Source organism: Bos grunniens, chromosome 7, assembly GCF_055505025.1.
Source record: "Bos grunniens cultivar Pamir isolate PY7600 chromosome 7, Bosgru_T2T1.0, whole genome shotgun sequence".
Lineage (NCBI taxonomy): Eukaryota > Metazoa > Chordata > Mammalia > Artiodactyla > Bovidae > Bos > Bos grunniens.
Window position 1 is genome coordinate 18,061,696 of NC_141171.1, and position 27,489 is coordinate 18,089,184.

The following is a 27,489-nucleotide window of genomic DNA, read 5'->3' on the forward strand; positions in this document are numbered from 1 at the left end:
TAGATGAGAGGGCGGGGCCTAGAGGGGGCGGGGCCGCGCCGCGGACGCACCTGTAACGGGAACCCAATCCTACAATCCGAAGGCATAAAAAGAAGTGTAAGCGCGCAGGTGTAAAAGGGGCCTTTCACCTGCACTGCAGGTACACCTGTAGAATTGTCCAGGTGTGGAAACACAGGGCATGGAAACATCGGTGTGTGAAGCACTCCTGTCTTGGGCAGACCGGGATGGGGAGCCTCTAAGGAAAAAACACCTATGTGGCACACACCTGCATGAGAGCTTAGGTGTAAAAAGACATCTGCACGGATCTGTAAGAACGCCGAGGGACACATCTGCCTTGAAACACATCTATTTGGAGTATAGCTGAATGGAAGCCTGCCTGTGAGAGAACACACCTGCATGTAAACACCTGGCTGAGGCACTGTGGCGCGGGGCACATCTGTTTTGGAAATGCATCTGCATGGCTCACCTATGAAATGAACAAGATTTGCAGGAGGAATTGCCGTGTGGAAAGACATTAGAAACACCTGTACAAGACACACCTGCATTGAAGTGCGCCTGTAGGGGACCCTGTTATATGAAAAAGCCTCATATGGATGGATATTTAAATGGAATACACCTGTGGTGGCGGAGGCTGTGTAACGCATTCCTGGGTGGAGGAATACCTGTTGAGACACATACCTATGAGGTGGAGGAAACAACCTTGCAGGAGGGACAGCTGCGTAGAACTGAGCTCATGTGAGAGGGAGATCTGAGCACGCCTGCGTGGGGCACTCTAACAGAAGCACATCTGAGGGGGGCTCGTGTGTACTGAGGTCCATCTGTCAAGGATGCACCTGTGAGAAACCGTTTGTTTGGGACATCTCCGTGGGAAAATACCTGTATCCCCCTATGTTGCAGGGCACCTGCAAGGGCCATCTGTGAATGAAAACGTCTGTGAAGAGACCCTCTATAAGAGGCTTTGTCTGGAACACACCTGTTAGAGCACACCTATCTGGGCATATTGCCAGGGAGCCATATTGCCCTCTCGGCTGTATCTTTGGATAAAGGACGATGGTGATAAGACGACCTCATCCTGCGGACTCTACAGTGAAGAGTTATGGTTAAGGGAAAATTAATCCCTTCCAGGTCATAGATCAACGATGGGTAAGAATCCCAGGTCTAGTTAAATCTCTGCTTTGCCCCTTCCTGGGCATATGGACTGGGGTGAGCGGCTTAACCTCCTATTTCCTCATCCGTGAAGTGCGAAAGCCAGTCCCACCTACGTTTTAGGGTTTTAGAGAAGACGACGCGAGAAGTGAGTAAAAGACCAGGCTTGTACAACGCAATGAATCAACGTTAGCTATTATTATTATTCGCTGTCAAAAGGCCTGGGCGCCCCTCCCCCTAATGGTGAATCGAGAAACTGCGCCCGAAACTAGTGGGAGGGACCTTCGGCAGGTGCACAGAGAGCGACAGACTGGGGCCCCGCCTCCAATTACGCGTCCTTATCCCCAACCGCGCCTGGGACTCCTCCCCAGGCAGGTCCAGAGAGAGCAATTTTCTCGGTGTCCGGATCAGGTCGGGGCCACTTTAAGACTTCCTGGAGAGCCAGGAGCCGCGGGGCCGAAGGCTGCCCTGGGTCAGTGGGGAGGCCCCGCCTAGGTGGGTGGGAGAGGCGGGACGGGCGGGCGCAGCTTTTGCGGCTCTGGCCAATAGGAAACCGACTTTGAAGCCGCCCGGCGCGTTGATCTTCCGTTTCCCAGGCTGAGTGGAACCGAGAAAGGAGGCGCACGGGCGGGATGACAGCACGGCTAGATATTGTGCTTCAGCGGCCGCGTAGGGAATGTGATTGGAGCGGGCGGGCTGTTGCAGGCCTAGATGGCGCGGAGTTGGTCCTTGAGAACGTCTAGGAAAAAAGAGAACGTTAGTTCCTGATGAAAATTAGTAGAGGCAGGAGGTCAAGTGGAAAGGGATTACGTAACCCAGTCCTCGAGATCTCCTTACCTCGCCTCCTTGGGCAGAGGGTAAAGTGAGGCACGTAGAAAAGGAGCTACGAAACCAGACGTGAGATATTGCTCTCTCCAGCCACTCCATTTCCAGAATGAATGTGGTGTTCCCTGCTGTTGCTGCTGCTGCTGCTAAGTCGCTTCAGTCGTGTCCGACTCTGTGCGACCCCATAGACCGCAGCCCACCAGGCTTCCCCGTCCCTGGGATTCTCCAGGCAAGAACATGGTTTGCCATTTCCTTCTCCAATTCATGAAAGTAAAAAGTGAAAGTCGTGTCCGACTCTTAGCGACCCCATGGACTGCAGCCTACCAGGCTCCTCCGTCCATGGATTTTCCAGGCAAGAGTACTGGAGTGGGGTGCCATTGCCTTCTCCGGTGGTGCTCCCTCGGTTGTGCTAATACCCGGGCATCCCTGACCCTCCCCCCTCCAGCTCCGCCCTCAGCCCCCTCCCCCCAAAGCGGGTCGGGGGAGGAGAAGCAAGTTCTGGGGCGGGCGGCGACGGCTAGCAGTCACCGCCTCCTACAAGTGCCGGAGCACGGCAGGCAGCGCGGAGGCTGCAGTGGCAGTCGCCGCGGAGCTGGCCCTGCGGGGCCCCGGGGGGGGAGGGGGAGCCGTCAAGCCCCCGTTGAGGCCGCCGCTGCCGGGCCTCCCCTCCCCCCCGGGCTGGCGCCATGCGGGGGGGCCCGGGCGAGGCCGAGCGGCGTCAGCGCTGGGGTCGCCTCTTCGAAGAGCTGGACAGTAACAAGGATGGTCGCGTGGACATCCGCGAGTTGCGCCAGGGACTGGCCCGGCTGGGCGGGGGCGATCCGGACCGCGGCGCCCAACAGGTACCCCCGCTGGGATACTCCTCCTGGTGCGCTGCGCTGGGCCCAGCTGGCGCCGGGTAATCTGAGCCCCTGAAGGGAGCGCCGGGAGTCGCCCGTGACAGCCTGTGCTGGACTCCAGGACCCGTGCCTACCTTGAGCGTCCCTGTCTCTTTGCCCGTGCCCGCTCGTGTCCGGGCCTGACGGGATCTCTCAAGACAGGACAACCGAGGCCCCAGGCCTGCAGTTCAGGCTGCCAAACCCGTCCCCCTCCTCCCTCTGGGTGGAGGATGTCTGCCCGGGAATGGGGCCACGTGCGCTTTTCTGCCCACTGCCCAGGACACACCCTCCTCTGAACTCTTTGCACAACCCAGAGACATGGCCTGCACCCACCTACAGGAAACATGCCCTCCCTTCCCTCCTTCCCGGCTCTGGGCACCCACTACTCTCCCAGGCAGCTGCCCCAGACTCTATGTTTACATTCCCTTCCCTGTCCTTTCTAGGACTTGGCTCAATGCCCCAAGTTGTCCCAGCCAAGGACCCAATCCTATCTGAGGCTGCCCTCAGCTGGGGATGCTCCTATCCAAGCAGGAACTTGACCCCAATCCCTCTACACCTGAAGACCCAGATGCCACTGGACTGTGTCCATAGCACCCTGAAACCTCCAATCACCCTCCCACTTTACAGATGGGTAAACAGAGGCCCAGCGGATGCTCAGTGTGGTTGTGTCCTTGCTACCACGTTGCCCAGCGCCGTCTCCAGTGAGAGCTCTTGAAACTGCCATGCGGACAAGTTCTTATAAGAGACAGCTGGAAGGACAGGCTTGCAGAAACAAAGAGCCCAGGTCCACCTATCTACTTCCCAGCTCTGTAACCTTGGACAAGTTACTTGACCTTGACGAGCCTCATTTTGCTCGCCAAGAAAGTTGGACAACTGCTGTCCACTGTACAGACCTACCATGGCCTTGGGCATCTTGTTGAGGGGAGAGCTGATGGCAGAGTGATGGGCCCAGGCTCCTGGGACATAAGCTTGTCATGCCCCACATTGTGGGAGTAGCTTAGAGGAGCTCTCTCTGACCTTTCTCCCCTGCCAGGGCATCTCCCCTGAGGGTGACACTGACCCAGATGGCGGCCTTGACCTGGAGGAGTTTATCCTCTACCTGCAGGAGCGGGAACAGCGCCTTCTACTTCTGTTCCACAGTCTGGACCGGAATCAGGATGGTAAGGCCCAGGGATGGGGCTGTGGGGGCCCTGGAGACCCCAATGGGGTTAGAACTGGCAGTGCCAGGAGGAAGGGGGGAGGGCTGCTTCTCCCTGACGACTCACAGGCTATTTCGGGAGCTTTCCTCACCCTCAGCTTGGTGCTTCTGGGCCCAGCTGGCCTATCCCACCTCCTTTTCCTAATGGGGTGGGACCCTATTATTTATTAGTGTTATTATTTGTGATGCAAAGATTCCTCTCCCCACATTGCTCCTGGATTCCCTGTGAGACAGAGCCACCCCCATCGCATTTTCTGGATGTCCAGTGTGGCCTCAACTCCCTGTGGCATGGGGACCCCAATAATTACTCCTGGACTTAATCCTTCATTCAGCAAATGCAAGTCCCTCCCAATATGAACCAATTCCACCTCTCTGATCCCAGTGGGTCAAGGGCCCCTCCCTGCAACCTTGCCACACACCTCACCTTGGGTTTCTGCATGCCCTAGTCTTGTTAGACATCCCCAGTCCAAGCTATTATGGTCCTCTGACTCAGGGTCCCCCCCTCGGCCCCCCTCCCCAGGTCAGATTGACGTCTCTGAGATCCAGCAGAGTTTCCGAGCCCTAGGTATTTCCATCTCGCTGGAACAGGCAGAGAAAATCCTGCACAGGTGAGTGGTTGGGTCCACAATCCCAGGTAACTCAGATCCCAGAGACCCCCTCAGCCACCTCAAGCCTCTGAACCCTGGACCCAATACCAGGGAGGGAGTGGATCTGAGATCTTGGGCTAGTTGCTTTCCTGCTCGGAGCCTCAGTGTGCCCCTCTGTAAAACGGGGGGCCTCACAGTGCCAAGGAGCTCAGTCTCCTCCCCAAACCAACCAGAATCTCTCACCTCCCTCAACTCACCTCCCAGCCCCAGGCACTGATTCTGTCCCACCTGTGCCCCTCCCCCCACCAGCATGGACCGTGATGGCACCATGACCATTGACTGGCAGGAGTGGCGTGACCACTTCCTGTTGCATTCGCTGGAGAACGTGGAAGATGTGCTGTATTTCTGGAAGCATTCCACGGTGAGGTGGGGGTGACGATCCCAGCCTGGTGGTTGGGACCTCTCTTTCCCAGGGCATAGGGGCTGGGGCTGGATTAGCACTCTAGTGGGAGGAACCACTGGGAGCAGCCTGAGGGTGAGGTTCTGCTCTCTGCTTCCTTCATCTGGGACTCTGGGGACTGATGGGAGCCCTTCAGACTTACTGCTGGGCTTTGGGGAGGTAGGCAAGAGAGGGCTCACCAGATGGGGCATCTGGTCTCCCACCCTCTACCCACGCAGCTCTCCTTCTGCTGGTTTCTAGTTCTGCCCAATAAAGAATTCTGCTGCTGAAAAGACAAGTTAGGAAGCCACTGTTTTTGGAGGGTCTGATGAGATCCATTAGAAATTGAGGGAAGAAGTGCTCTGGATTGTCATTTCTGGGGTCGGAATCCCTGAGTGATGCTTCTGATAGGATCTGATGGCATCTGGAGGGGATCCATCCTTGGGATCTGCTGAGAATCTCTTGAGAGATCCAGAGATTCCCGCCCTGGGAGACCTATGAGGGGTTTGGTTAAGAAGTCCACAAGTGGAGATGCTAGAGGACAGATGATCTTTGTGGGGGACACCCCTGGGGATCAGGGGGAGACCCCAGGAGAGAGCCACTGGGCTCCTGATATGGGAAGCCCCTGGTAGGATCTTGTGTGGCCCTGCAGGAATCTTCTGGAATCCTTATGTAAGAGACCCTTGGGTAGAATCCTGCAGAGGGATTTCATTGGCTCTGGAGGGATCTTTATGGAGCAGAGGCTTGAATAGGAGGCTTTGATGGGATTTGGTGGAGGTCCCCAGGAAGGACGTTACCTTTCATGGAGACTGTGGGGCTAGGTCGGGTAGGGATCCGAGAGAGATCTCTTGGATTGGTGGCCTCTCTGGGTATCCTGGAATTCATGGGGGAGACACCCCAGTTTAGAGCAGAGTCACCTCTCCCCAGCCCCAGTGGGTCATGACACCCCCAGCCTCTGCATCCCCAGGTCCTGGATATTGGTGAGTGCCTGACTGTCCCGGATGAGTTCTCGGAGCAGGAGAAGCTGACTGGCATGTGGTGGAAGCAGCTGGTGGCGGGCGCGGTGGCAGGGGCTGTGTCCCGAACAGGCACAGCCCCTCTGGACCGCCTCAAGGTCTTCATGCAGGTGAGAGGCCCTGGAGAGACCCACCCCCTCCTTTCCCAGGCCTGGACCCCTGGAAGGGACCCCAAAGCCACCTTGTCTCCCCCCACCCAGGTCCACGCCTCTAAGACCAACCGGCTGAACATCCTGGGGGGCCTCCGGAGCATGATCCAAGAGGGGGGCGTGCACTCCCTGTGGCGTGGCAACGGGATTAATGTGCTCAAGATTGCACCTGAGTCGGCAATCAAGTTCATGGCCTATGAGCAGGTGGGGGCAGGTGTGGGGAGGCATGGATTGTAGACATGGGGTCTGCAGGATTGGCCTGGGAGTGGGGGAATGTCTTCGGGCCCCTGGGAGTGGGCATCGGTTCCCCTACGGGATGCCCCCAGCAGGACAGCAGAGGGGAACTTCAAGCCCACGGAAGGCTAAGCCCTGAGGTCCCGCCACCTCTGTGTCTCCTTCTCAGATCAAGCGGGCCATCCGGGGGCAACAGGAGACACTGCATGTGCAGGAGCGCTTTGTGGCTGGCTCCCTGGCTGGTGCCACAGCCCAAACCATCATCTACCCCATGGAGGTGAGGAGGAGCCCTGGCAGAGACCTCGTTGCACTGTGGGAGGTCTGCAATCACCATTTCACTCCAAGGTGTGAAGTGGGATGATCCACTTCACACTGATCCACTAAGCATTGGGTGATCACTTTGTCTCTTCCTGATTCAGACTCAGTACAGCAATGCTGTTTCTTGTGTAGCTGGTCTGCATATCACAGTTTGACATGTGATTTCTGGAGACAGTAGTGGTTTGTTGGTTTGTTGTTGTTCAGTCGCTCAGCTCAGTCATATCTGACACTGCAACCCCATGGACTGAAGCACACCAGGCTGCCCTGTCCTTCACTATCTCCAGTTTGCTCAAACTCATGTACATTGAGTCAATGATGCCATCCAACCATGTCATCCTCTGGATGAGAAGGGCCCCCTTCTCCTCCTGCGCTCAGTCATTCCCAGCATCAGGGTCTTTTCCAGTGAGTTGATTCTTCACATCAGGTGGCCAAAGTACTGGAGCTTCAGCATCAGTCCTTCCAATGAATAATCAGGGTTGATTTCCTTCAGGATTGGCTGGTTTGATCAGTGTTGGTTTAACTGTTTAGATAACAGTTGTAGGGGGCAGCCATTGATGGCTATGCCTCCTCTAAGGATCCTGGTTTCCAGGATGCTTGTCCCCAAGGGAATCATTTCCAAGTGAAACCGTTTTTGGAGAAATCATTTCAAGTTTCAGGTTGTACCAGGCATCAGTTAGGATTGTGAGTGATAGAAAACCTAAATCACATAAATGAAGTCCAGAGGTGAGCAGTTCAGGGATGGTATAGTGGCTTCAGAGTGTTGGAGAACAAGACTCTATCTTGTTCTACCACCGCAGCATGTAGCATCCTCCTTATGGACCAAAATGGCTGCTTGTGCTCCAGTTACAGCAACCACATTCCAGCCGAGAAGGAAAAACAAAGGAAGGAACACCTTAAGGATGCTTTCTGACAGCCTGGCATCCTTCTTCACCTTCATCAGCTAGGACTCAGTCACATGGCCACACACCTAGGGAAGCTGAGAAATGTAGTCTATATTTCTAGAAGCTGTGTACTTGCTGAAAATAACAGATTCTATTGCTAAGAGAGAAGATAACAAGATATTGGGAGACAGTTAGCAGTGGGTGCCACATGCAACCCTGATAGATGTAACAGTTTGTTGGTATAGAGTTTGGAGGCAGAAGATAGATTCTAGAGGAAGTGATTCTTTTAATTCAGTTATTCTCAGGGTGTCTCCACCCAGCTGTCTTCATTCCTGGATGTTGTGATTCCAAAGGCAGCTTTTCCAGGGATAACCGGGTTCTCCCTAGGTGCTGAAGACACGGCTGACCCTTCGCCGGACGGGCCAGTACAAGGGACTGCTGGACTGCGCGTGGCAGATCCTGGAGAGAGAAGGGCCCCGTGCCTTCTACCGTGGCTACCTGCCCAACGTTCTGGGCATCATCCCCTACGCGGGCATCGATCTGGCCGTCTACGAGGTCTGTGGCACTCCCTTCTCTGGGGTCTGCTCTCCCTGGGGGTCTGAATCAGTTGACCTCCATAGCTACAGGTGGAGAAGCAAAGCACCATGGGCCATGGGATCCTGGGGAAACTTTCCAGGCATTGCACCCCCATCGCCTGCCACTCTTCCACTTCCTACGATAAGAACCTTCCATCTGTAGTTTGGTCTTCCCAGGTCTCAGGACATGTGAAAGTTGGGGACCACTCCAGCTCAGAGAATCAAGGGAGCAGGCAAAGATGAACTAACACGCCTCTACCTCCAAGCCAATGTTTTCTTTAAGGCCTGCCCCTTTCGGTGTCCATCGCCACTATAAAATCCACACCCATGGTCAGCATCTTGGGACCTTTATCAGGAGAGGAAGGAGCCAGGAGTTTTTGCTGTTTCTCTTCCAGAGGCCTCATCCATTGCTTCTCCCTTCTCCTGGCAGGATCACCAGGTTCTCCCAATTACCACAGAAGTCCCCAGGCATCCCTGCCCCAGTGTTTGTATCCAGCCCAGTTCCCTAGGTGGGCAGCCTGTCCAGTTGCCAACTCAAAAGGGCTCTGGGCTTGGTTGAATGCTTTGCTGTTGCCATCTTGAATTTTTTTTTCTTTTTATTTACTTATTTGTTTTTGGCTGCACTGGGTCTCCATCGCTGCACTCAGGCCTTCTCTAGTTGTGGCACGCGAGGGCTACTCTCTAGTTGCTGTGCACAGGTTTCTCACTGCCGTGGCTTCTCTTGTTGCAGAGCACAGGCTCTAGGGGGCGTGGGCTTCGGGGGTTATGGCACTTGGGCTCTAGATCTCAGGCTCAGTAGTTGTGGCTCACGGGCTTAGTTGCCCTGTGACAGGTGGGATCTTCCCGGACCAGGGATCAAACTCATGTCCTTTGCACTGGCAGGTGGGTTCTTAACCTCTGGACCCCCAGGAAAGTCCCATCTTAAAATTTTCAGTAATCTTTGAACAGGGGTCCTCCCTTATTTTTATTTCACACTGGGTCCCACAAATGACATAACTGGTCTGATCTGAGATCCCCCATACATGCCAACCCTACCTGCCGGACCAGCACCCAGCATCTACATAAATAGCCAAATGAGATAAAGCTTCACTCATTCGCTCATTCATGTGTTGGTTTAGCCACTGTCTCCTAAGCATCCATAAGTGCCTGGCACTGTGCTGGCTGCTGCATCCGAGGTGGTTGTTCAGTTGCCAAATCGCGTCCAACTCTCTGTGACCCCATGGGCTGCAGCACACCAGGCTTCCCTGTCCTTCACTATCTCCCTGAGCTTGCTCAAACTCACGTCCATTGAGTCAGTGATGCCATCCAACCATCTCATCCTCTGTCGCCCCCTTCTCCTCTTGCCCTCCATCTTTCCCAGCATCAGGGTCTTTTCCAGTGAATCAGCTCTTTGCATCAGGTGACCAAAGTATTGGAGCTTCAGCACCAGTCCTTCCGATGCATGCATTCAAAGAGTACAACATAATTCTTGTCCTCCTGGGACGCCCCTCCAGTGAACAAAGAAGGCAGTAAACCAGCAAATAAATAGTTTCAGATCCTGAAAAGTTCTCAGAAGACAACAAAGAGAATGTGTAATCAAAAGTAGCTGTGGGCAGGAGGGGGGCATTGCTGGGAATGCCTCTGAGAGGTGGTGATGGAGTGATGGGCTGAATATATATCAAAAGAGTGTGAACAAAGCAGAGGGCACAGCAATGCCAAGGGCCAGACACAGGAATGAATTTGGTCCTTGGAGGAGTGAAAGTCTCTCTTTTTTCTATTACAGCTTATTACAATATATAGAATGTAGTTCCCTGTGCTATACAGTAGAAACTTGTTGTTTATTTTATATACTGTAGTTTGTGTCTATGGGACTTCCCTGTAGCTCAGATGGTAAAGAATCTGCCTGCATTGCAGGAGACCTACGTTTGATCCCTGGATCAGGAAGATCCCTTGGAGAAGGAAATGGCAACCCGCTCCAGTATTCTTGCCTGGAGAATTCCACAGACAGAGGAGCCTGGTGGGCTACAGTCCATGGGGTTGCAAAAAGTCAGACACAACTGAGCTACTGACACACACAAACAGTTTGTATCTGCTAATTCCAAGCTCCAAAATTATCCCTCCTGCCTCACTTTTCCCTTTTGGTAACCATGAGTGTTTTTTCTGTGTCTGGAGCCTTGTTTCTGTTTCACAGATAAGTTCATTTGTATAGTATTTTAGATTCCACATACAAGTGATATATGCTTTTTGTCTTTCCCTGACTTACTTCACTTAGTATGATCATCTCTAGGTCCATCCATGATGCTGGAAATGGCATTATGGCATCCTTTTTTATGGCTGACTAGTAGTCCATTGCATGTAAGTACCACATCTTATATGGTACTTATTTAAGTAAGCACTTATATGGTCAATGGACATTTAAGTTGTTGCCCTGTCTCAACTATTGTGAATAGTGGTGCATATATCTTAGTTTTGTCCAGATATATGCCCAGGAGTGGGATTGCTGGATCAAAGGGCATCTCTATTTTTTAAGGAACCTCCATACTGTTTTCCACAGTAGCTGTACCAATTTATATTCCCTCCAAAAGTGTAGGAGGGTTCCCTTTTCTCCACACCCTCTCCAGCATTTATTATTTGTAGACTCTTTGATGATGGCCAGTCTGACCAGTGTGAGGTGATACCTCCCTGTAGTTTTGATTTACATTTCTCCAATAATTAGCAACATTGAGCATCTTTTCACGTTCCCATGGGCCTTCTAAATGTCTTCTTTGGAGAAATGTCTTTTTAGGTCTGCCCATTTTTTGATTAGATTGGTTGGTTGTTTTGCTGTTGAAGAGTGGCAGTCCTGAGTGGCCGGATGGAGCTGACATCAGCAAGGACTCAAAGATCACAAGTTTGGGTTTCTCCCAAAGGTGATAGGAAGCCATTAAGACTCCTGAGCAGAAATAAGACACAACCTTATTTCATTCATTCTTCACCCCAAAAGTGATTTCAGAGGTCTAAGTAGTTTGAGAAGCCCTGTGCCCTCTTGACATTTCAAGATCTTAATTAGTCTCTTAAAGACTCTGAGAAGTCCTGTAGAAACATGATTTACTTTCTTTTTTTTTTCACTTTAAAACATGTTTTATTTCCTTTTTTATACTTTAACTTTATTCACAGTTATTAATATATCTTTGAAATTCTAAGCCTCTGATTTTAACATCTAAAATTTTTAATTATTTTATCTCATTTTCCTTAGTTAGATTTACTCTTTTTTAAGTGCAGTGTTGGCCATTCTTATCCAGGTATCAAAACCTCTTTTTAACAGAACTGCTCTTAAAAACTCATTAAACACCTAGTTGGCTAATGCAGCTCTAGCCCCAAAGTCAGTATAGTAAACACTTCTCATTTGCCCCTTCCACACCCAGACCAGACATCACCAATCCATTACCACACTTGAGTCTCTCTCAACACAGTTCTGGGAAGCCATTAGCAATGGATTAAGACTGACTCAGGAAATGCAATTTATGAGCCTTTCCAGTCCCAAGGTCAGAAAAAAGATCCTGGACTTACAGAGGCCTCACAGAAGGCTTCAGAAAGGATTGGCCAAGAGCATAGCTCTGGACTTGGGGGTGACTCTGAATGCTGATTGTCACCTTTATCTTGTGGCTTTGGGCAAGTAACTTCCCTTGAGCCTCAGTTTCTCATCAGTGAAATGGGGATAGTAATTGTTATTTAGTCATCAGTCATGTCTGACTCTTTGCAACTCTACGGACTGTAGCCTGCCAGGTTCTCTGTCCATGGAATTTCCCAGGCAAGAATACTGCAGTGGATTGCCATTTCTTTTTCCGGGGACCTTTCCGACCCAGGGATCAAACCCACATTTCCTGATTGGCAGGGGGATTCTTTACTGAGCCACCAGAGAAACCCATAAAATAGGTCTAATTGGGCTAAAATCAAGGTGTCAGCAAGGCTTCTTTCCTTTAGGAGGCTCTAGGAGAGAATCCATTTTCTTAGATTTTCCAGTTTCTGATGGTCCACGTTCATTGGCTCATGGCCCCTTCTCCATATTGAAGGTCAGCAACATGGCCTCTTCCCCCACCTCGTGTCTCTCTCTCATGTCTGTTTCTGTCATCACTTCTCCTTCTCTGACTTTTAGAAGGAGACTTGTGATGACATCAGGCCCACTTGAAAGCTCTAGCATAATCTCCCACCTCCAGATCTTTAACTTAATCCTATTTGCAAAGTCCCTCTTGCCAAGGAAGGTATCCTATTCACAGATTCCAGGGATTAGGGGAGGAACAATAGGGGGCCATTATTCCACATACCAGAAAGGGTCTGTGTGAGTGTGCACAGTTGCATCTGACTCTTTGCGACCCCATGGACTGTAGGCCACCAGACTCCTCTGTCCATGGGATTTTCCAGGCAAGAGTACTGGAATGGGTAGCCATTCCCTTCTCCCCGGAATCTTCCCCACCCAGGGATCAAACTCAGGTCTCCCATATTGCAGGCAGATCCTTTACCATCTGAGTCATCAGGGAAGCCCAGAAAGAGTCTAGGTAAGGTTTTTTGTTTGTTTGTTTTTTGTCCCCATGGTGCAGCAGGAATGTGGGATCTTAGTTCCCCCACTAGGGATGGAATCCAGGCCCCCTACATTAGAAGTGCTCAGTCTTAACCACCAGACCACCAGGGAAGTCCCCTTTAGGTGAAGTCTAAGCAAGAGCCTGCTTGGCTAAGACCAGCTGTCACAGGATACAGAAGCCAGCCAGCAGGGTTCTGGTTTCACCTAGCTCCAACCCACCCTCCTTCCTTCTCCACTCCTCCCAGACCCTGAAGAACCGGTGGCTCCAGCAGTATAGCCACGATTCAGCTGACCCGGGCATCCTCGTCCTCCTGGCCTGTGGCACCATCTCCAGCACGTGCGGCCAGATAGCCAGCTACCCACTGGCCCTGGTCCGGACCCGCATGCAGGCCCAAGGTGAGGCCTGGGTGGGACAAGGAGACATGAAAGGTCTCACAACTCGGGCCCATCTCCCCATCCCCCAGCTCCTCCTCCTGAGAAGGCAGAGTCCCAGGCTGGGATCCTCCTGGAATTTGGATTGGCCTTGACTCAAGCCCTGACTTTTCTCTGGGCCTCAGTTTACCCTTTTGTGACGCTGGAATGGGAGCCCTTTATCCTAAGCAGGAGAACAGACACGGTCAGTACTGGGTGAGCATCCCAGCGATCTCAGTTGGGAGGCAAGCTTTCTGGGCTGGTTCTTTGAGTTCTAATTTGCAAGGCTGGGTTACAGCCAGGCCAGGGAGCAACAGCGCCAGGCTACAGGCTACAGTTGTTCTATTCTGTTTCTCTGGATTGTTTTTTTGAGGTTATTTTTCTTTTTTCTCCCCCCTACTATCCCTCAATCTTTTTTTTTTTTTGAGAATTTCTACGGGGATTTTAGCATTTGTGGATTTTTGCCAGGGGTTATCCGCACATAACACATATGTAGTCTCCCAACCCTCAAAGGGCTTCCAGGCTGGAGAGGAAGGTGCTGAATAAATCATCCCAAAATTAAGTATGGATTTAGGGTTGAATGAAGGGGAGGGGAAAAAGCCAGACTCAGACTTGGGGCACCAAGGAGGGTTCCCCTGAAGAGCTGGTTTGGGATGGAGAATGGAAGGATGAGTCAGAGTTTAGCTGAGAGAAGAAGGAAGGGATGGAGCTCCAGGAGGAGGACACTTCTGTGTCCTCTCCCACCTCCCCCTCCACACATATCTGCTCTGCTTCTCATCATCCCCAAATGGGGCCCTCCAGATTGGGGTGAAACGTTGAGCAGCCAAGTCCAAGGCCAGTAGAAGCCCCAACTTGGAGTCGTAGGTTCCACTGTTAGTCCCTCTTACTGCAATGACTACCTGGCCCAGCCCTGGTGGGGGTGGTGGGGAAAGAGGGGGAAGTGAGAGGGGGACCTCTGGCCTTACCTGACCTCCCCACCCCTCCCCAGCCTCCATTGAGGGAGCCCCCCAGCTCTCCATGCTGGGTCTCCTCCGTCACATCCTATCCCAGGAGGGCGTGCGGGGCCTTTACCGGGGCATTGCCCCCAACTTCATGAAGGTTATCCCTGCTGTGAGCATCTCCTATGTGGTCTACGAGAACATGAAGCAGGCCCTGGGGGTCACGTCCAGGTGAGGGACCCAGAACCCACCCTCCACCCCCAGATCCCTCACCTCAATCATGATGTCCCCCCACACCTGGGCCACTGGAGACCGACAAGACAGCCAGTGGATCCCAGGTCCTCCCCCCACCCTACCATTCAAACCACAGGATCCCCGTACTTCATCCACTGGGTCCTGCGTCTCCACACTCCAGCCACTGGATCCCACGTTTCCCTGTCCTCTCACCCCCGTCCTGAGTGCTGGACCTTCATGTCTTAACCACTGGATCCCCCACAAGCCAGCTAATGGATCCTGACACCCCAACCACAGCAGCACCGACCCAGTATCTAACTGCACCCCCCAACCAGCTGCCTCAGGCACCGGATCCAGTGTCCTCAGGCATTGCTGGATCCTAGATCCCCAGCCCTAAACTGGTGGATCCTAGATCCTCTGCTTCGAGTCCTGGATCTCCAAGCTCAACCACTGGACTCTGGATCTCAAGAAACCTCAGCCACGGTATCCTGACAATGCGAGGCCTAGATCCTGGGACCCCATCCACTGGATCCTGAATCCTCTCCCTCCAACCACTGGATTCCTGAATCCCTTTACCTCAACACAGGGTCCCAGATCCCGCTGCTTCAACTCCCCGATCCCCACATTTCAAGCATCATTCCCTCGACACCCCCAACCATGGACACCAGATTCCCAAGCCCTGATCTGCCAGATCCTCACTCCTCAAACCACAATCTCGAGAACCCAATGGCAGAGGAGCGGTTCCAGGTGACTACAACTGTAGGACCCCAGACCGCAGGCACTGAACATTGAAACTCCACCCATAAGAGGCAGACCCTGCCACCTCTAGGCACTGGATGCCAACCCCTTAACCCCTGACCTCTGACCTGAACCCTCCCAGGCACTGGACCTTGAAAGCTCAGAGCCCCCAGCTAGCTCCCACTAGGCCAGTCAGCACCCTGGATCCCACACGCCCCTGTTCCAGACACACACCAGAGCCCTTCCCCCATGGCACAAACCCCACAGTCTATGGAGCCTGCAGGAAGCCCAGGTTCCAGGCTCCCGGCTTGACAACCTACAGGATGTGCCCACAGTCCTGACACAGCTGATGCTGGCACGGGGAGGAGATAGCCCTCCCAGGCCCTGCACAGATGCTGGACCCCCAGCCCCCTAGCATGGACATGCCCCTAGGCCTGGGGCAGGGGCAGGGTTGGGCGAAAGGTGCGCTCAAATGCTCCTCCAGCACTCTGCTGGTCTCACACCCTCTTCCCACCTACAGGCTGATCACAACCCCCAGAGCCTGGCTCCCTCTCTCTTAGGGCCGGCAAGCAGGCAATCTGAAGCTGGGAACACATGAAGGGGACCCCATATGCACACACACCCCAGCACTGCCGGCCCCTCCCCGGGCTTCAGAGTTGGAAACCAGGAGCAACAAACCAAGGATGCAAAACAAAGCCCCAACCCCCTAAGCCCCCAAATTCACTCCAGGTCTATTTTTGTACCAGAGAGGAGTTGACAACCCATCCCCCCTACTTACCCCAGCCCCCCACCCTGTACATTCTGCACTTTATATTTGGATGCTGAGCTTAGTATCATTGGGGAACCCCCTCTCTCCATTCCTTCCAAGTCCTTGGGGAACCCCATTCAAGGACTGTGAAAGAGGAACTGGGATGTTTGGGGGATGGGAGGACCCGCTCCCCCAACGCTTCCACCTCCTCCACCTACACTGCGCCCCACCTCCCTGCCTGTGCCCTGCCTGTGTGTGTGATTTCAAAGGAAAAGAACAGAGGAATACATTTTCTAAGCTCTTTCATTGTGGTTTTTACTGAAAGGGGGTGGGTGCATGTGGGAGCACCTCTAACTACTCACAGGGAAGACACATGGGTTGTCATCCATCATTCACGGAGACCAGGAAATGACTCCATGAGCCTCAGTTTCCACATCTGTAAAGTGGGTGCAGGGGCAAGTCCACATTCAAGAGCCCTCCTAATTTGTCCTGTATGTTTTTCTAATTACACAAGTGTGTCCTTTTCCTTGGGCTGCTGTAAAAAGTTATCAAAAACAAGGGGCTTAAAACAACAAGAAAATTAAATATTTTTCTATTGTGGTACAATACATGTTACATAAAATTTACCCCTTTAACCAATTTTAAGTGTACAGTTTTATGACATTAAGTACATTATATTGTCACGCAACCATCCCCACCATCCGTCTCGAGGACTTTCTCATCTTCCCAAACTGAAACTCTGTCCCCATTAAACACTCACTCCCCATCCCCTCCCCCAGCCCCTGGGCCCACCATCTACTTCCTGTCTCCAGATTTGACTCCTCTGGGACCTCCTAGAACTGGAATCATGCAATTATTTGCCCTTTTCTGTCTGGTTTATTTCACTGGGCATCATGTCCTCAAGGTTCATCCGTGTTGTAGCAGGTGTTAGAATCTCCTTCCTTCTTAAGGCTGAGTAATATTCTATTTTAGGGCTTCCCTAGTGGCTCAGTGGTAAAGAATCCACCTGCTAATGCAGGAGACGCAGGTTCTATCCCTGGGTCGGGAAGATCCCCTGAAGAAGGAGATGGCAACCCACTCTAGTATTGTTGCCTGGGAAATCCCACGGACAGAGGAGCCTGGCCGGCTACAGTCCATGGGGTCGCAAAAGTGTAGGGCACCACTTCGCGATTAAACAATGACAACAGCAAGTGTAGTCGAGGAGATGGTAATGTTTGAATAGAGAGTTTTAAATGGTGAGGAAGGGAGCCATGGGGATGCCTAGGGAAACAGCATCCCAGGCAGAGGGCACAGCAGGTGCAAAGGTCCCTGGGCAGCATCATGCCTGGTGTGTTGGAGGAACAGCGAGGAGACCTGTTTGCAGCAGAGTGAGCAAGTGGGAGAGAGGGAGAAGGGGAGGGCTGGGAGGGGATGGGGCAAGTAGAGCAGGACTTTGTGGGCTGTGGGGAGGACTTGGGCAGGTAGGTGGAAGCCCTGGAGGGCTATGCGCAGAGGAAGGGTGGGCCCTGACTCAGGTACTCATGCGCGCCCTCTGGTGGCTGCTGCAGGGAGGACAGACTTTAAACCGTTAGGTCTGGAGCTGGGGGAACAGGGGTGCAGGCCACTGCCCTAGTCCAGGTAAGTGACAATGGGCTGGACCAAGGTGGTAGCCATGTACATGATAAGAAGCAGTCGGATTCTCGATATACTTTGGAGATTAAGCCCACATGATGTAGTGACAGACGGCGCAAGAGAGAAAAGGAGGAATCAAGGATGATATCGGGGGTTTTGATCAATTTGGACAATGGAGATGCTCCCAACAGAGACTCTCACTGGATCCTATTGACAACGCTGTGTGGTAGAGTCAATCATGAATTCCAATCTCCAGATGGGGAAACTGCAGCTCAGAGAAGTAAAGCAGGTACCCCAAGGTCACACAGCAAGAAGAGTCTGAGATGGAATCCAAACTCGGGGCCATCTGACTCCAAACCTGTGCCAGTGTCACTTCAGGGACTGACGGTGTGCCTCTCTCTTGGAACTCTAAAGACTTCCCCTTCTCCCCCACTTCCATCTCCTGTTGACGTGAGGATGAAAGGCAGTGTGTCAGTTTCCTGTGGCTGCTGTAACAAAAGACCACGAACTTAGTGGCTTAAAACAATACATTGTTGTGGAGGTCAGAAGCCTGACATGGAGCTCACTGGGCTAAAATTAAGCTGTCAGCAAGGCTGGCCTCTTCTGGAAGCTCCAGGGGAGAATCTGCTGACTGGCCTTTTCCAGCTTCTAAAAAGACCACCTGCATTCCATGGCTCGTGGCCTTCTTCCTCCATCCTCAAAGTCAGCAACAGCCTGTGGAGTCTTTCTCACCTCCAATCCCTCTAACGCTGACCCTTCTGCCTCCCTTTTCCCTGTTGAAGAACTTGCGAGATTACATTGAGCCCCTGTGGTGAATCCAGAGTCATCTTTCCATCTCCTCATCAACTGATTAATAATCTGAATTCTATCTGCAAATTTAATCCACTCCCTCTCCCTTATATTGCCACGTGACATAACATGTTCGTGGGTTTACAGCGATTGGGATCTGGACCTCTGGTAGGAGTGGGGAGGAGACACTCACTCAGTCTACCATATGCAGTGAGGTCACAAGGACCACTGTGACCTCATCATCCCCTGGGGCCCAAATTTACAAAGCACCCCTCCCACACAGTTGCTGGATGGGCCAACCTCTGGCCAGAGATTTGAACCCGAGTGTCCTGACCCTCCAGCTATGATGGGAGCCCAACCAGAGCAAACTCAGAAGCCCAGCTCGCGGGTCCAGACCCTGTTTAAGAGGGTCAAGGCCTTCTTCACCAAAACTGGTCCCCCACCCCCACCCCCAGCCCCCTCCCGGAATCTGGGCTGTACCCACGTGTACGGGTACGTGTTTGGGCACCTGGGGGAAAGAGAACCGGAGCATTCCCCATCGCAGCAGGTGAGTTTGGCAAACCACAGGCCCTGAAGAACCTGCAGCTGGAACTGCAGAGGGAGAAGGTCACCCTGCCTGCCCACTCTGTATGCCCCGCTCCCCTCCAGGCCAGCCTGGGTGGACTGCCACCTGGAAGCTGTGGGGACCAGGGCAAGCCTTGGACTGGAGCCGAGGGGGAGGGGAGGTTCTAGAGATGTGTCAGGAAAAAGACCTCCAGCCTGGATGAGTGTGGGTGGGAGCTGGGTCTGTCCTGCAGGTGCTGGACACAGGGGAGCAGCTGATGGTCCCCGTGGATGTCCTGGAAGTGGATAATGAGGGAGCCTTGTGGAAGTTCCTCCTCTCGGGAGCCATGGCTGGGGCAGTGTCTCGCACAGGCACGGCCCCTCTGGACCGTGCCAAGGTGTACATGCAGGTGTGTGGGGACCATGGCGCTGGGGCCATTGGGGTGGGGATGGATGGAAGTGGAGCTGATGGAGTTCAGGGAGGGGGTGAGTATGTAAATCAGAAAGAGGGACAAGGGTGGGGTTGGGAGCAGAGTTGGAGTTAGAAGGGGGCAGGACTTCCCCTAGTCTGACAGTGGTTAGGACTCCGTGCTCCCACTGCAGGAGGCACAGGTTTGATCCCTGGTCAGGGCTTCCCAGCTGGCGCTAGTGGTAAAGTACCCACCTGCCAATGCAGGAGACATAAGAGAAGCGGTTCAGTCCCTGGGTTGGGAAGATCCCCAGGAGAAGGAAGTGGCAACCTGCTTCAGTATTCTTGCCTGGAGAATCCCATGGACAGCTGGCGGGCTATAAGCCACAGGGTTGTAAAGAGTCAGACACGACTGAAGCGACTTAGCAGGGAATGAAGGTCCCACATACCAAAAAAAAAAAAAAAGATGGGGCTGAGTGGAGATGAGGTGAAGGGCTCCTCAGAGGGCTGACAGGGGCTCCATATTTCCAGGTCTACTCCTCCAAGAAGAATTTCATGAATCTGCTGGGAGGTCTCCGGAGCCTGATCCAGGAAGGGGGCATCCGTTCACTCTGGAGGGGCAACGGTATCAATGTGCTCAAAATTGCCCCGGAGTACGCCATCAAGTTCTCTGTCTTCGAACAGGTGGGGGTGAGGGGATATCTACTTTCCCCAGCCCCACCCTCAAGCCGTCACCTCTCTGGTACCCACGGCCCCCTAAAGCCCAGATTTTTATCCAAAACATACGTAAAAAAAAATTTGGCTGTGCTGGGTCTTCATTGCTGTGCATGGGCTTTCTCTAGTAGCGGTGAGTGGAGGCTCCTCTTTGCCTTCTCTAGTTGTGGTGTGCAGACTGCTCATTTTGGTGGCTTCTCTTATCGCAGAGTAAGGGCTCTGGGGCTCTTGTTGCAGAGTAAGCCCCATCTAGGGCATGGGGCCTCAGTAGTTGCGGCTCCCAGGCTCCTCGGGGCTCGTGAGCACAGGCTCAGTAGTTGTGGTGCCTGGGCTTAGTTGCCCCGAGGCATGTGGGATCTTCCCGCATCAGGGATCAACCGCCATCTCCTGCACTGGCAGGCAAATTCTTTACCACTGAGCCACCAGAGAAGCCCCCAAGACATATTTTAATACTCCAGGTCCCACACCTCTTCCCCTGGGTGAGTTTCAGGAAGGAAAGGAGGCTAATTCTCACATTCCTCTTTCCCATCCCAGTGTAAAAACTACTTCTGTGGAGTGCACGAGTCCCCACCCTTTCAGGAACGTCTCCTTGCTGGCTCTCTGGCTGTGGCCACTTCCCAGACGCTCATCAACCCCATGGAGGTAAGAGTATCTGCCCCATAGAAGATGAAACAAGATGATTGGGTGGCAGCTGCTATGGCTTCCTCCTTCCCTGCCCCCTCCTCCTCTTTATGTAAGACATATCAAAGTTGTATTCCAGATGGCTTACCCAGTCATCTCAACACTATTTACTGAATGGGTCCTCTCCTCTCCATCACCAATGACCCAAGATGCCACCACTGTAATTTACTAAATTCCTATATGCACGCATGCTCAGTTGCTTCAGTCGTGTCCGACTCCTTTCGACCCCGAGGACTGTAGCCTGCCAGGATCCTCTGTCCGTGGGGATTCTCCAGGCAGGAATACTTCGCAGGGGTAGATCCCCCTCCAAGGGATCTTCCCGACCCAGGGATTGAACCTGCAGCTTCTGCACTGCAGGCGGATTCTCTGCTGCTGAGCCACTGGGGAAGCCCCAAATTCCTATATGTGTTGGTATGTTTGTTTTGGTGGGGTTCGTTTGTTTTGTTGCCATATCACTGGACACAAGGGATCTTTAGTTTCCTCACCAGAGATGGAACCTGTGCCCCCTGCAGTGGAAGCTGGACCACTGGACCGCCAGGGACGTCCCTGGGTTTACTTCTGACCTTTCTCTTCTTGGGTTCAATCCCTAAGTCAGGAAGTTCCCCTGGAGAAGGGAATGAAAACCCACTCCAGTATTCTTGCCTGGAGAATCCCCCTGGACAGAGAAACCTGGTGGGCTACAGCCCATTAGGTCGCAAAGAGTTGGACATGACTGAGCAACTAACACTTTCACTTTTTCTCTTCTTGTCACTTGGGTTCTCTTCATGCACTTCTAATTTTTTTTTTTAATTTTAAATGATCTTCTAATTTTTTTTTAATGAGTAGACTTTATTTTGTAGCACAGTTTTAAGTTTACAGGAAAATTAGGTAAAAAGGGCAAGAGCATTCCCATATATATCTTGGCTTACATACGAAGTTTCCACTATCATTAACAACTTGAATTTGGGTGGTACATTGGTTACAACTGATGAACCAATATTGATACATTATTATTAACTAAAGCCCATGGTTGACATCAGGGTTCACTCTTGGCGTTGTGACTTGCTATGGGTTTTGACAAACGTATGACACGCAGCCACCATAATAGCGTCACACAGAAAAATTCCACTGCCCTAATAAGTCATTGTACTACACGTATTCACCTCTCCCTCTTTCCTCCAGTCCCTAACAACCACTGATCACGTTACTGTCTATGTAGTTTTGCCCCTTTTTTTTCTTTTGGCGGCACCCCGTTGGCATATGTTCAACAAGGTATTAAACCCTTGCCCCCTGCATTGGCTTAGGGTCTTAACCACTGGACGCCCAGGGAAGTCCCAGCCCAGTCTTTCATTTTTGAGGCTTGATATTATGTCTTATTATTCCCCATTCCTTCTCTTACTGGTTTTTCAGGCTATTCTCCATTGATTTCTTTTTCCTTTTAAAACGTTAGAAGTAATCTGCCTTGTTCAGAAAACAAAATCACACACTGGTATTTGTTTTTTACTCACTGACTCTAAACTCAAATGAGTTTAGATATTATTGCCATCTGGTGGCTCAGATAGTAAAGAATCTGCCTGCAGTACAGGAGATCCAAGTTTGATCCCTGGGTTGGGAAGATCCCCTGGAGGAAGCAATGGCAACCCACTTCAGTATTCTTGCCTGGAGAATTTCATGGACAGAAAAGCCTGGCGGACTACAGTCCATGGGGTTGCAAAGAGTCAGACATGACTGAGCGACTAACATTTTCATTTTCACTTTCTATACAATATTGGGTCTACATATCCAAGAATACATCCATTTATTTGGTCAAGTCTCCTTTTTCATCCCCTAAACGGTCTTTTAAAGCTTTCTTCATATAATTCTTGCCCTTGTCTGGTTGAGTTTCTTCATATTTTTACTTCTGAAATATAGCTGATTTATTGTGTTAATTTCTCCTGTATGGCAAGGTGATTCAGTCATACATATACTATCTTTAATAAATATATTAATGAAAAAATATACCTTTTCCATTAAGATTTATTAAAGGATATTGAATATAGTTCCTTGTGCTATACAGTAGAAGTAGAACCTTCTTTACCTTTCTATATATTAGTTTGCACTTGTGAAGTATTTTTATTTTGATGGTTACATAACAAATCACCACACTCAAGAGCTTTTAAAATGATACAGATTTATTATCTCATTGTTTCCGTGGGTCATGTCTGGGCACTGACTAGTCGGGTCCTCAGTTCAGGATTTGATCAGGTGGAAATCAAGGTGTCAGTCGGTGGGGCTACCAATGGACCCATCTGAGGCGTGGGTGTCCTCTGCCAAACTCCCTGGTTGTTACCAGCATTCAGCTTCTTACGGCTGTAGACTGAGTCCTCAACTCCTGGAGGCCACCCACTGTTCCCTGCCCTGCGGTCCTCTCCGTAACAGTTTGTTTGAGACCAACCCTAGGGAACTCCCTGGCGGTGTAATGGTTAGGATTCCACACTTTTTTCACTGCCATGGACCTGAGTTCAGCCTCTGGTTGGGGAACTAAGATCCTGTGAGCCGAGAAGTATGGCCAAGATATAAAAAACCAATCCAGGAGTGTTTCTGATCCTTCTATCTCTTCTTCAGACTCTTTTAAAGGGCTCACCTGATTGAGTCAGACCCACTCAGGATGATTTCTCTTGATTAAGTCAACTGGTGACACAGGAAGCTCACCTCTGTGATGACCGAGATGGATGGGATGGGGGGCAGGTGGGAGGGAGATCCAAGAGGGAGGGAATATATGTACATGTAAAGCTGATTCACTTCACTGTACAGCAGAAACTAAGGCAACATTGTAAAGCAATTACATGCCAATTAAAAAAATCTAAAAAATAAATAAAGTTAACTGGTTAGGGGCTTTATTATATCTGCAGAATCTCTCTGCCTTTGTCCTTTGTGTACCCTGATCCAAGAGAGTCACAGTCCATCATGCTCACAGGTGTAGACCATTTTCAAGGGCAAAGGAGGCCATTAAACAGAGCAAGTGTATAATGGGGACAGGAATCATGGGGACCACCTGAGAATTTTGCCTACCACAAACGGTGTGCTGTCTTTTGCACAGCTGTTGAGTTGCCAACATTTTGATGTTGGGCATTTCATAAAAACTTCAGTTTCTGGCTTCTTTGGGAAAACTGGCAGATCTGCCTACCTGGGGTCCAGGTAGGGCGAGTTTGGCTGGGTTAGGGCTGCTGCAGTCCCCACCCAGCTCACATCACTTCTCTCATCCTTTTTTTTTTTTTTAGTTTTATTTATTTTCTTGGCTGTATCTTACATCAAGCAGGATCTTAGTTCCCCGTGTGTGCATGTTAAGTCGCTTCAGTTGTATCTGACTCTATTCGACCCCATGGATTGTAGTCTACCCGGCTTTTATGTCCATGGGATTCTCCAGGCAAGAATACTGAAGCAGGTTGCCATTTCCTTCTCCAGGAGATCTTCCTGACCCAGGGATTGAACCTGCATCTCTTATGTCTCCTGTGTTGGCAGCCAGGTTCTTTACCACTAGCGCCATCTGGGAAGCCCCCTTAGTTCCCCAACCAGGAGTCAAACCTGTGCCCCCTGCAGTGGAAGCATGGACTCTTAACCACTGAACTGCCGAGGAAGTCCCTCCCTCACCCTTTGGGTTGAGAGCACTTACAGGCCAAGGCAGCTGGGTTTGAAACCCAGCTATGTGCATTCTTGAGCAGCTGCCTCCTGTGCTGGAGGGTCATTTAGGCGATTAGCTCAAATAAGCTGCCTTACTCCTCATCCTCCCCAGGTGCTGAAGACGCGGCTGACCCTGCGGCGGACCGGCCAGTACAAGGGGCTGCTGGACTGCGCCAGGCAGATCCTGGAGCAGGAGGGCACCCGCGCCCTTTACCGTGGGTACCTCCCCAACATGCTTGGCATCATCCCGTATGCCTGCACCGACCTGGCCGTCTATGAGGTGGGGGTCTCACAGAGGGGTTGGCAGGGGCGGTGTGAACCCAGGCCCGTGGAGAGCTTCCTCCTGGCCTTCTTCTCTCCTAGATGCTCAACTGTCTCTGGCTGAAATCAGGCAGGGACATGAAGGACCCTAGTGGCTTGGTCAGTCTGTCGTCTGTGACACTGTCCACCACCTGTGGACAGATGGCCAGTTACCCGCTGACTTTGGTGCGCACCAGGATGCAAGCCCAAGGTCAGCTTGGCCCTTTTAGCAACCTCGCATACCACGACCCCTTGCCTCTACTCTCTGAACTTTCTCATGACCCCCCGAAACACACACAAACTGACTCCCAGACTCTCCATATCTGATCTTGCCCATTTCTGCTGACTCCTGAACCCACCCAAATTTACACTCACCCCCAAACCTGATCCCAGTCCCTTCAATTAACCCTACATATCACTAAAATGAACACCCAGCTCCCAAAGGACTCCCACAAACCTCCTTGAATGTGACTCAGGCCTCCATATTGATCTCAAGACATATAGTCCCCAATGACCCCCCAACTTGTCCAAATCAGACTCAGGCCTCACCTGGTGCCAAAAGGCAAATGGTTCCTAAATTTTCGAAAACTGACACCTAGACATTCCCAAACTCATAACCACCTCCCCAACATCCTGGGAACTCCCCAAATGTGCCTCCCACAAATGGGCTCTCAAACCCCTAAACAAATCCTCAAATACCCAAATAGGTTTTTAGCTCACCACCTTAATCTTGAAAATGTCCCCAAACTCCCCCTTAGCACACTGCAAAGCTCTAGCAGATCTTTGTTGTTGTTCAGTCGGTAAGTTGTGTCCGACTCTTTGTGACCCCATGGACTGCAGCCTGCCAGGATTCCCTGTCCTTCACTATCTCCTGGAGTTTGCTCAAACTCATGTCTGTTGAGTTGGTGATGCCATCCAACCATCTCAGCCTCTGTTGCCGCCTCCTCCTCCTCCCGCCCTCAATCTTTCCCAGCATCAGGGTTTTTTCCAATGAGTTGGTCAAAGTACTGGAGCTTCAGCTTTAGCATCAGTCCTTCCAATGAATATTGAAGTTGCAATGTTTTCTAAGATGTTCCCTAAAACAAATCCTGAAAATTTCTCACTCTCCATAAACTGACCAACTTCCTCTAAAAGGCTTCCAAGCTTCTTTTCAGGTAACACCCCAGACCCTCTGCTCCTCACTTCAGTCCCCATCTCCCAACATTCCAGCTCCCCACTCTCCACCCACGCCCCTTGATGCCAAGTCATCTCTGGCCCAGGCCCTGAGCTTGCCTCTGTCCCCACAGACACTGTGGAGGGTTCAAACCCCACCATGTGTGGAGTCTTCCGGAGGATCCTGGCCCAGCAGGGCTGGCCAGGGCTGTACCGAGGCATGACCCCCACATTACTGAAGGTGCTGCCTGCAGGCGGCATCAGCTACGTGGTGTATGAAGCCATGAAGAAGACCCTGGGAGTATAAGTAGTGAACTAGGTGACATACCCTGGGCAGAAATGGAGGGGAAGATCCAGTGTCTCCTGGCCCCAAAGGGCCTTCCAGGCTCGGGACCAAGGGCAGACTTGTCAAGAGAAGCAGACTGGTTGCCTGGGTCAGAAGATTCCTGGTGCCTCCTCCCCAGTGGAGTCTGGACTCCAGTTTGGTTTGCTGCGACTTGTCCTGATTCCAGAGCAAAAGGGTGAACATGGAGACAACGAGGAATAAACAGATGGTTTCTGCTGGCCATGTCTGGAATATCTGGGTTCAGGAGGGCAGCTGGGGATCTGGATACCTGGGTCCTGTGAGGGGCGGGGGGGGGGGGGCGGGGGGGGCGGGGAGCGGTGGGGAGGGCGGGCGGGAGTACCTTGGGCCTCTTAGTCTTGAACAGGAATTGGAAGCCTGGAAGATGCCTGGGTCCAGAAGATAAACTGAGGGCCTAGATCAGAGCTTAGAGCTCGGATCCAGGGACCTTATGTGAAGCTGGTGTAGGGTTTCGAATTAAGAGTCTAGGATCCCTCGGTCCTGGGAGGAAATCTAGACCCTTGAGTTGGTAGGAGAGCTGGTTCCATTTCTGGAAGAGAAGTAAGGACTCTAGATCCCTGGATGGAAAGAGGAGAGGGTATGAGAGGATCCCTGAGTTTCCTCTTGCTTTGGGGCCAACCCACCCCCGGAAGCACCCGTCTCCAAGGCCTCAAGCAGGCCACGTGCCTGGCTTACCCGGCCGGCCTCCGGGGACTCTAACCCAGACGTCAGGCTTGAATTCCTGCAGCCGGTGGCCAATGCCCACGTCGGCTGCCATTCAATCCGGTTCCGGCTAATCGCCTCCCGGCTTCTGGTGGCTGGCTCCGCCCCAATGCAGCGGCGCTTCCACTAGCTCCCACCAAAACGGGGCACCTCCATTTCCTTCATTGTCATTTGCCTAGGGTGAGGTCAGTCACCTTACACCCTCCCCCGCCACTCAGCCATTGGCTTAGACGACGGGACTAGAAAAGGATTCTGGTTAACGCTAAAGTAACTCAGTCCAAACGCAAGCGTATCACACTGACCTCGCCAGATTGGCTTAAATTAATTGCCAATCTCTGTAAAGACCGCCTTCCATGTGTACCCATTGGCTTGCGTACACGACGATCTCACTGGACGCCCACCCAGCCCGTTCAGAGAAGTCTTTCGCCAGACTCCTCCTTCCTGTCCGCTTGACTCTTAGGAGCCGTCAATCCGGTTCAGAAGCCGCCCCGCGATTCTGGAACTCCTGCTTCATTGGGCCTTCGGCCTCCTCCGATCGCCTCAATTTGCCCGCCCAAAGCCGTCAGCCCGCAGCCCATTGCTTCCCAGAGCTGTCGATCTCGCGGTACCTCCCGCCCACTGCCTCTCGCGGCACTCCGATTGGCCGCTCGCCTCCAGAGCCTGTGATTGGTGTCCCGGGAGGGGCGACCACCTCCCATTGGCGCGGCGGCGCCGTCCGTCAAGCCGGCGACCG

At 52.1% G+C, this 27,489-nt stretch overlaps 2 protein-coding genes and 1 long non-coding RNA gene across 26 annotated transcripts; 2 read left to right on the plus strand and 1 right to left on the minus strand.

The window, feature by feature from the left end:
- Nucleotides 1-5: 5 nt before the first annotated feature.
- Nucleotides 6-16,155, plus strand: SLC25A23 (solute carrier family 25 member 23). 20 transcript variants are annotated; one of them, XR_015166772.1, is made up of 13 exons: nucleotides 2,517-2,813; nucleotides 3,883-4,009; nucleotides 4,568-4,655; nucleotides 4,944-5,055; nucleotides 6,041-6,199; nucleotides 6,290-6,442; nucleotides 6,642-6,749; nucleotides 8,059-8,226; nucleotides 12,712-12,760; nucleotides 13,029-13,179; nucleotides 13,341-13,399; nucleotides 14,183-14,363; nucleotides 15,625-15,724. XR_015166772.1 is itself a non-coding variant. In XM_086409815.1 (11 exons), the coding sequence occupies exons 4-11, from the start codon at nucleotides 4,945-4,947 to the stop codon at nucleotides 14,588-14,590; spliced, it is 1,119 nt and encodes a 372-aa protein (XP_086265941.1). In that variant the 5' UTR covers nucleotides 6-1,143; nucleotides 3,883-4,009; nucleotides 4,568-4,655; nucleotide 4,944; the 3' UTR covers nucleotides 14,591-16,155. The 20 variants fall into 20 exon arrangements, 14 of the variants coding, with proteins under 14 accessions (XP_086265941.1, XP_086265944.1, XP_086265930.1 ...); XR_015166770.1 differs by lacking the exon at nucleotides 13,341-13,399 and having other exon boundaries at nucleotides 14,503-16,155; XR_015166771.1 differs by lacking the exon at nucleotides 13,341-13,399 and having other exon boundaries at nucleotides 15,625-16,155.
- Nucleotides 1,326-27,241, minus strand: LOC147368725 (uncharacterized). Of its 4 annotated transcripts, none has more exons than XR_015166775.1 (4): nucleotides 26,730-27,176; nucleotides 26,377-26,611; nucleotides 26,019-26,192; nucleotides 1,326-1,885 (listed from the first exon to the last, which is right to left on the minus strand). It is a non-coding gene; the product is annotated as an uncharacterized LOC147368725 (long non-coding RNA). The 4 variants fall into 4 exon arrangements; XR_015166776.1 differs by lacking the exon at nucleotides 1,326-1,885 and adding an exon at nucleotides 17,538-17,951; XR_015166774.1 differs by lacking the exon at nucleotides 1,326-1,885 and adding an exon at nucleotides 22,732-24,690 and having other exon boundaries at nucleotides 26,730-27,241.
- Nucleotides 17,949-26,254, plus strand: SLC25A41 (solute carrier family 25 member 41). 2 transcript variants are annotated; one of them, XM_086409828.1, is made up of 7 exons: nucleotides 17,949-18,799; nucleotides 19,050-19,205; nucleotides 19,736-19,888; nucleotides 20,453-20,560; nucleotides 24,351-24,518; nucleotides 24,602-24,749; nucleotides 25,825-26,252. In XM_086409828.1, exons 1-7 carry the CDS (start codon nucleotides 18,596-18,598, stop codon nucleotides 25,995-25,997), a joined length of 1,110 nt encoding a protein of 369 aa, XP_086265954.1. In that variant the 5' UTR covers nucleotides 17,949-18,595; the 3' UTR covers nucleotides 25,998-26,252. The 2 variants fall into 2 exon arrangements, with proteins under 2 accessions (XP_086265954.1, XP_086265953.1); XM_086409827.1 differs by lacking the exon at nucleotides 24,602-24,749 and having other exon boundaries at nucleotides 18,503-19,205; nucleotides 25,825-26,254.
- Nucleotides 27,242-27,489: the final 248 nt, after the last annotated feature.

Bases quoted from the DNA above. Each gene is read 5' to 3' on its own strand.
- SLC25A23 (XM_086409804.1), top strand. From the start codon at position 2,658: ATGCGGGGGGGCCCGGGCGAGGCCGAGCGGCGTCAGCGCTGGGGTCGC. The intron at 8,227-13,028 runs GTCTGTGGCACT...CACTCCTCCCAG, and splicing joins TCGATCTGGCCGTCTACGAG to ACCCTGAAGAACCGGTGGCT. The intron at 13,180-14,182 runs GTGAGGCCTGGG...ACCCCTCCCCAG, and splicing joins GACCCGCATGCAGGCCCAAG to CCTCCATTGAGGGAGCCCCC.
- SLC25A41 (XM_086409828.1), top strand. From the start codon at position 18,596: ATGATGGGAGCCCAACCAGAGCAAACTCAGAAGCCCAGCTCGCGGGTC. The intron at 19,206-19,735 runs GTGTGTGGGGAC...CCATATTTCCAG, and splicing joins GTGCCAAGGTGTACATGCAG to GTCTACTCCTCCAAGAAGAA. The intron at 24,750-25,824 runs GTCAGCTTGGCC...CTGTCCCCACAG, and splicing joins CACCAGGATGCAAGCCCAAG to ACACTGTGGAGGGTTCAAAC.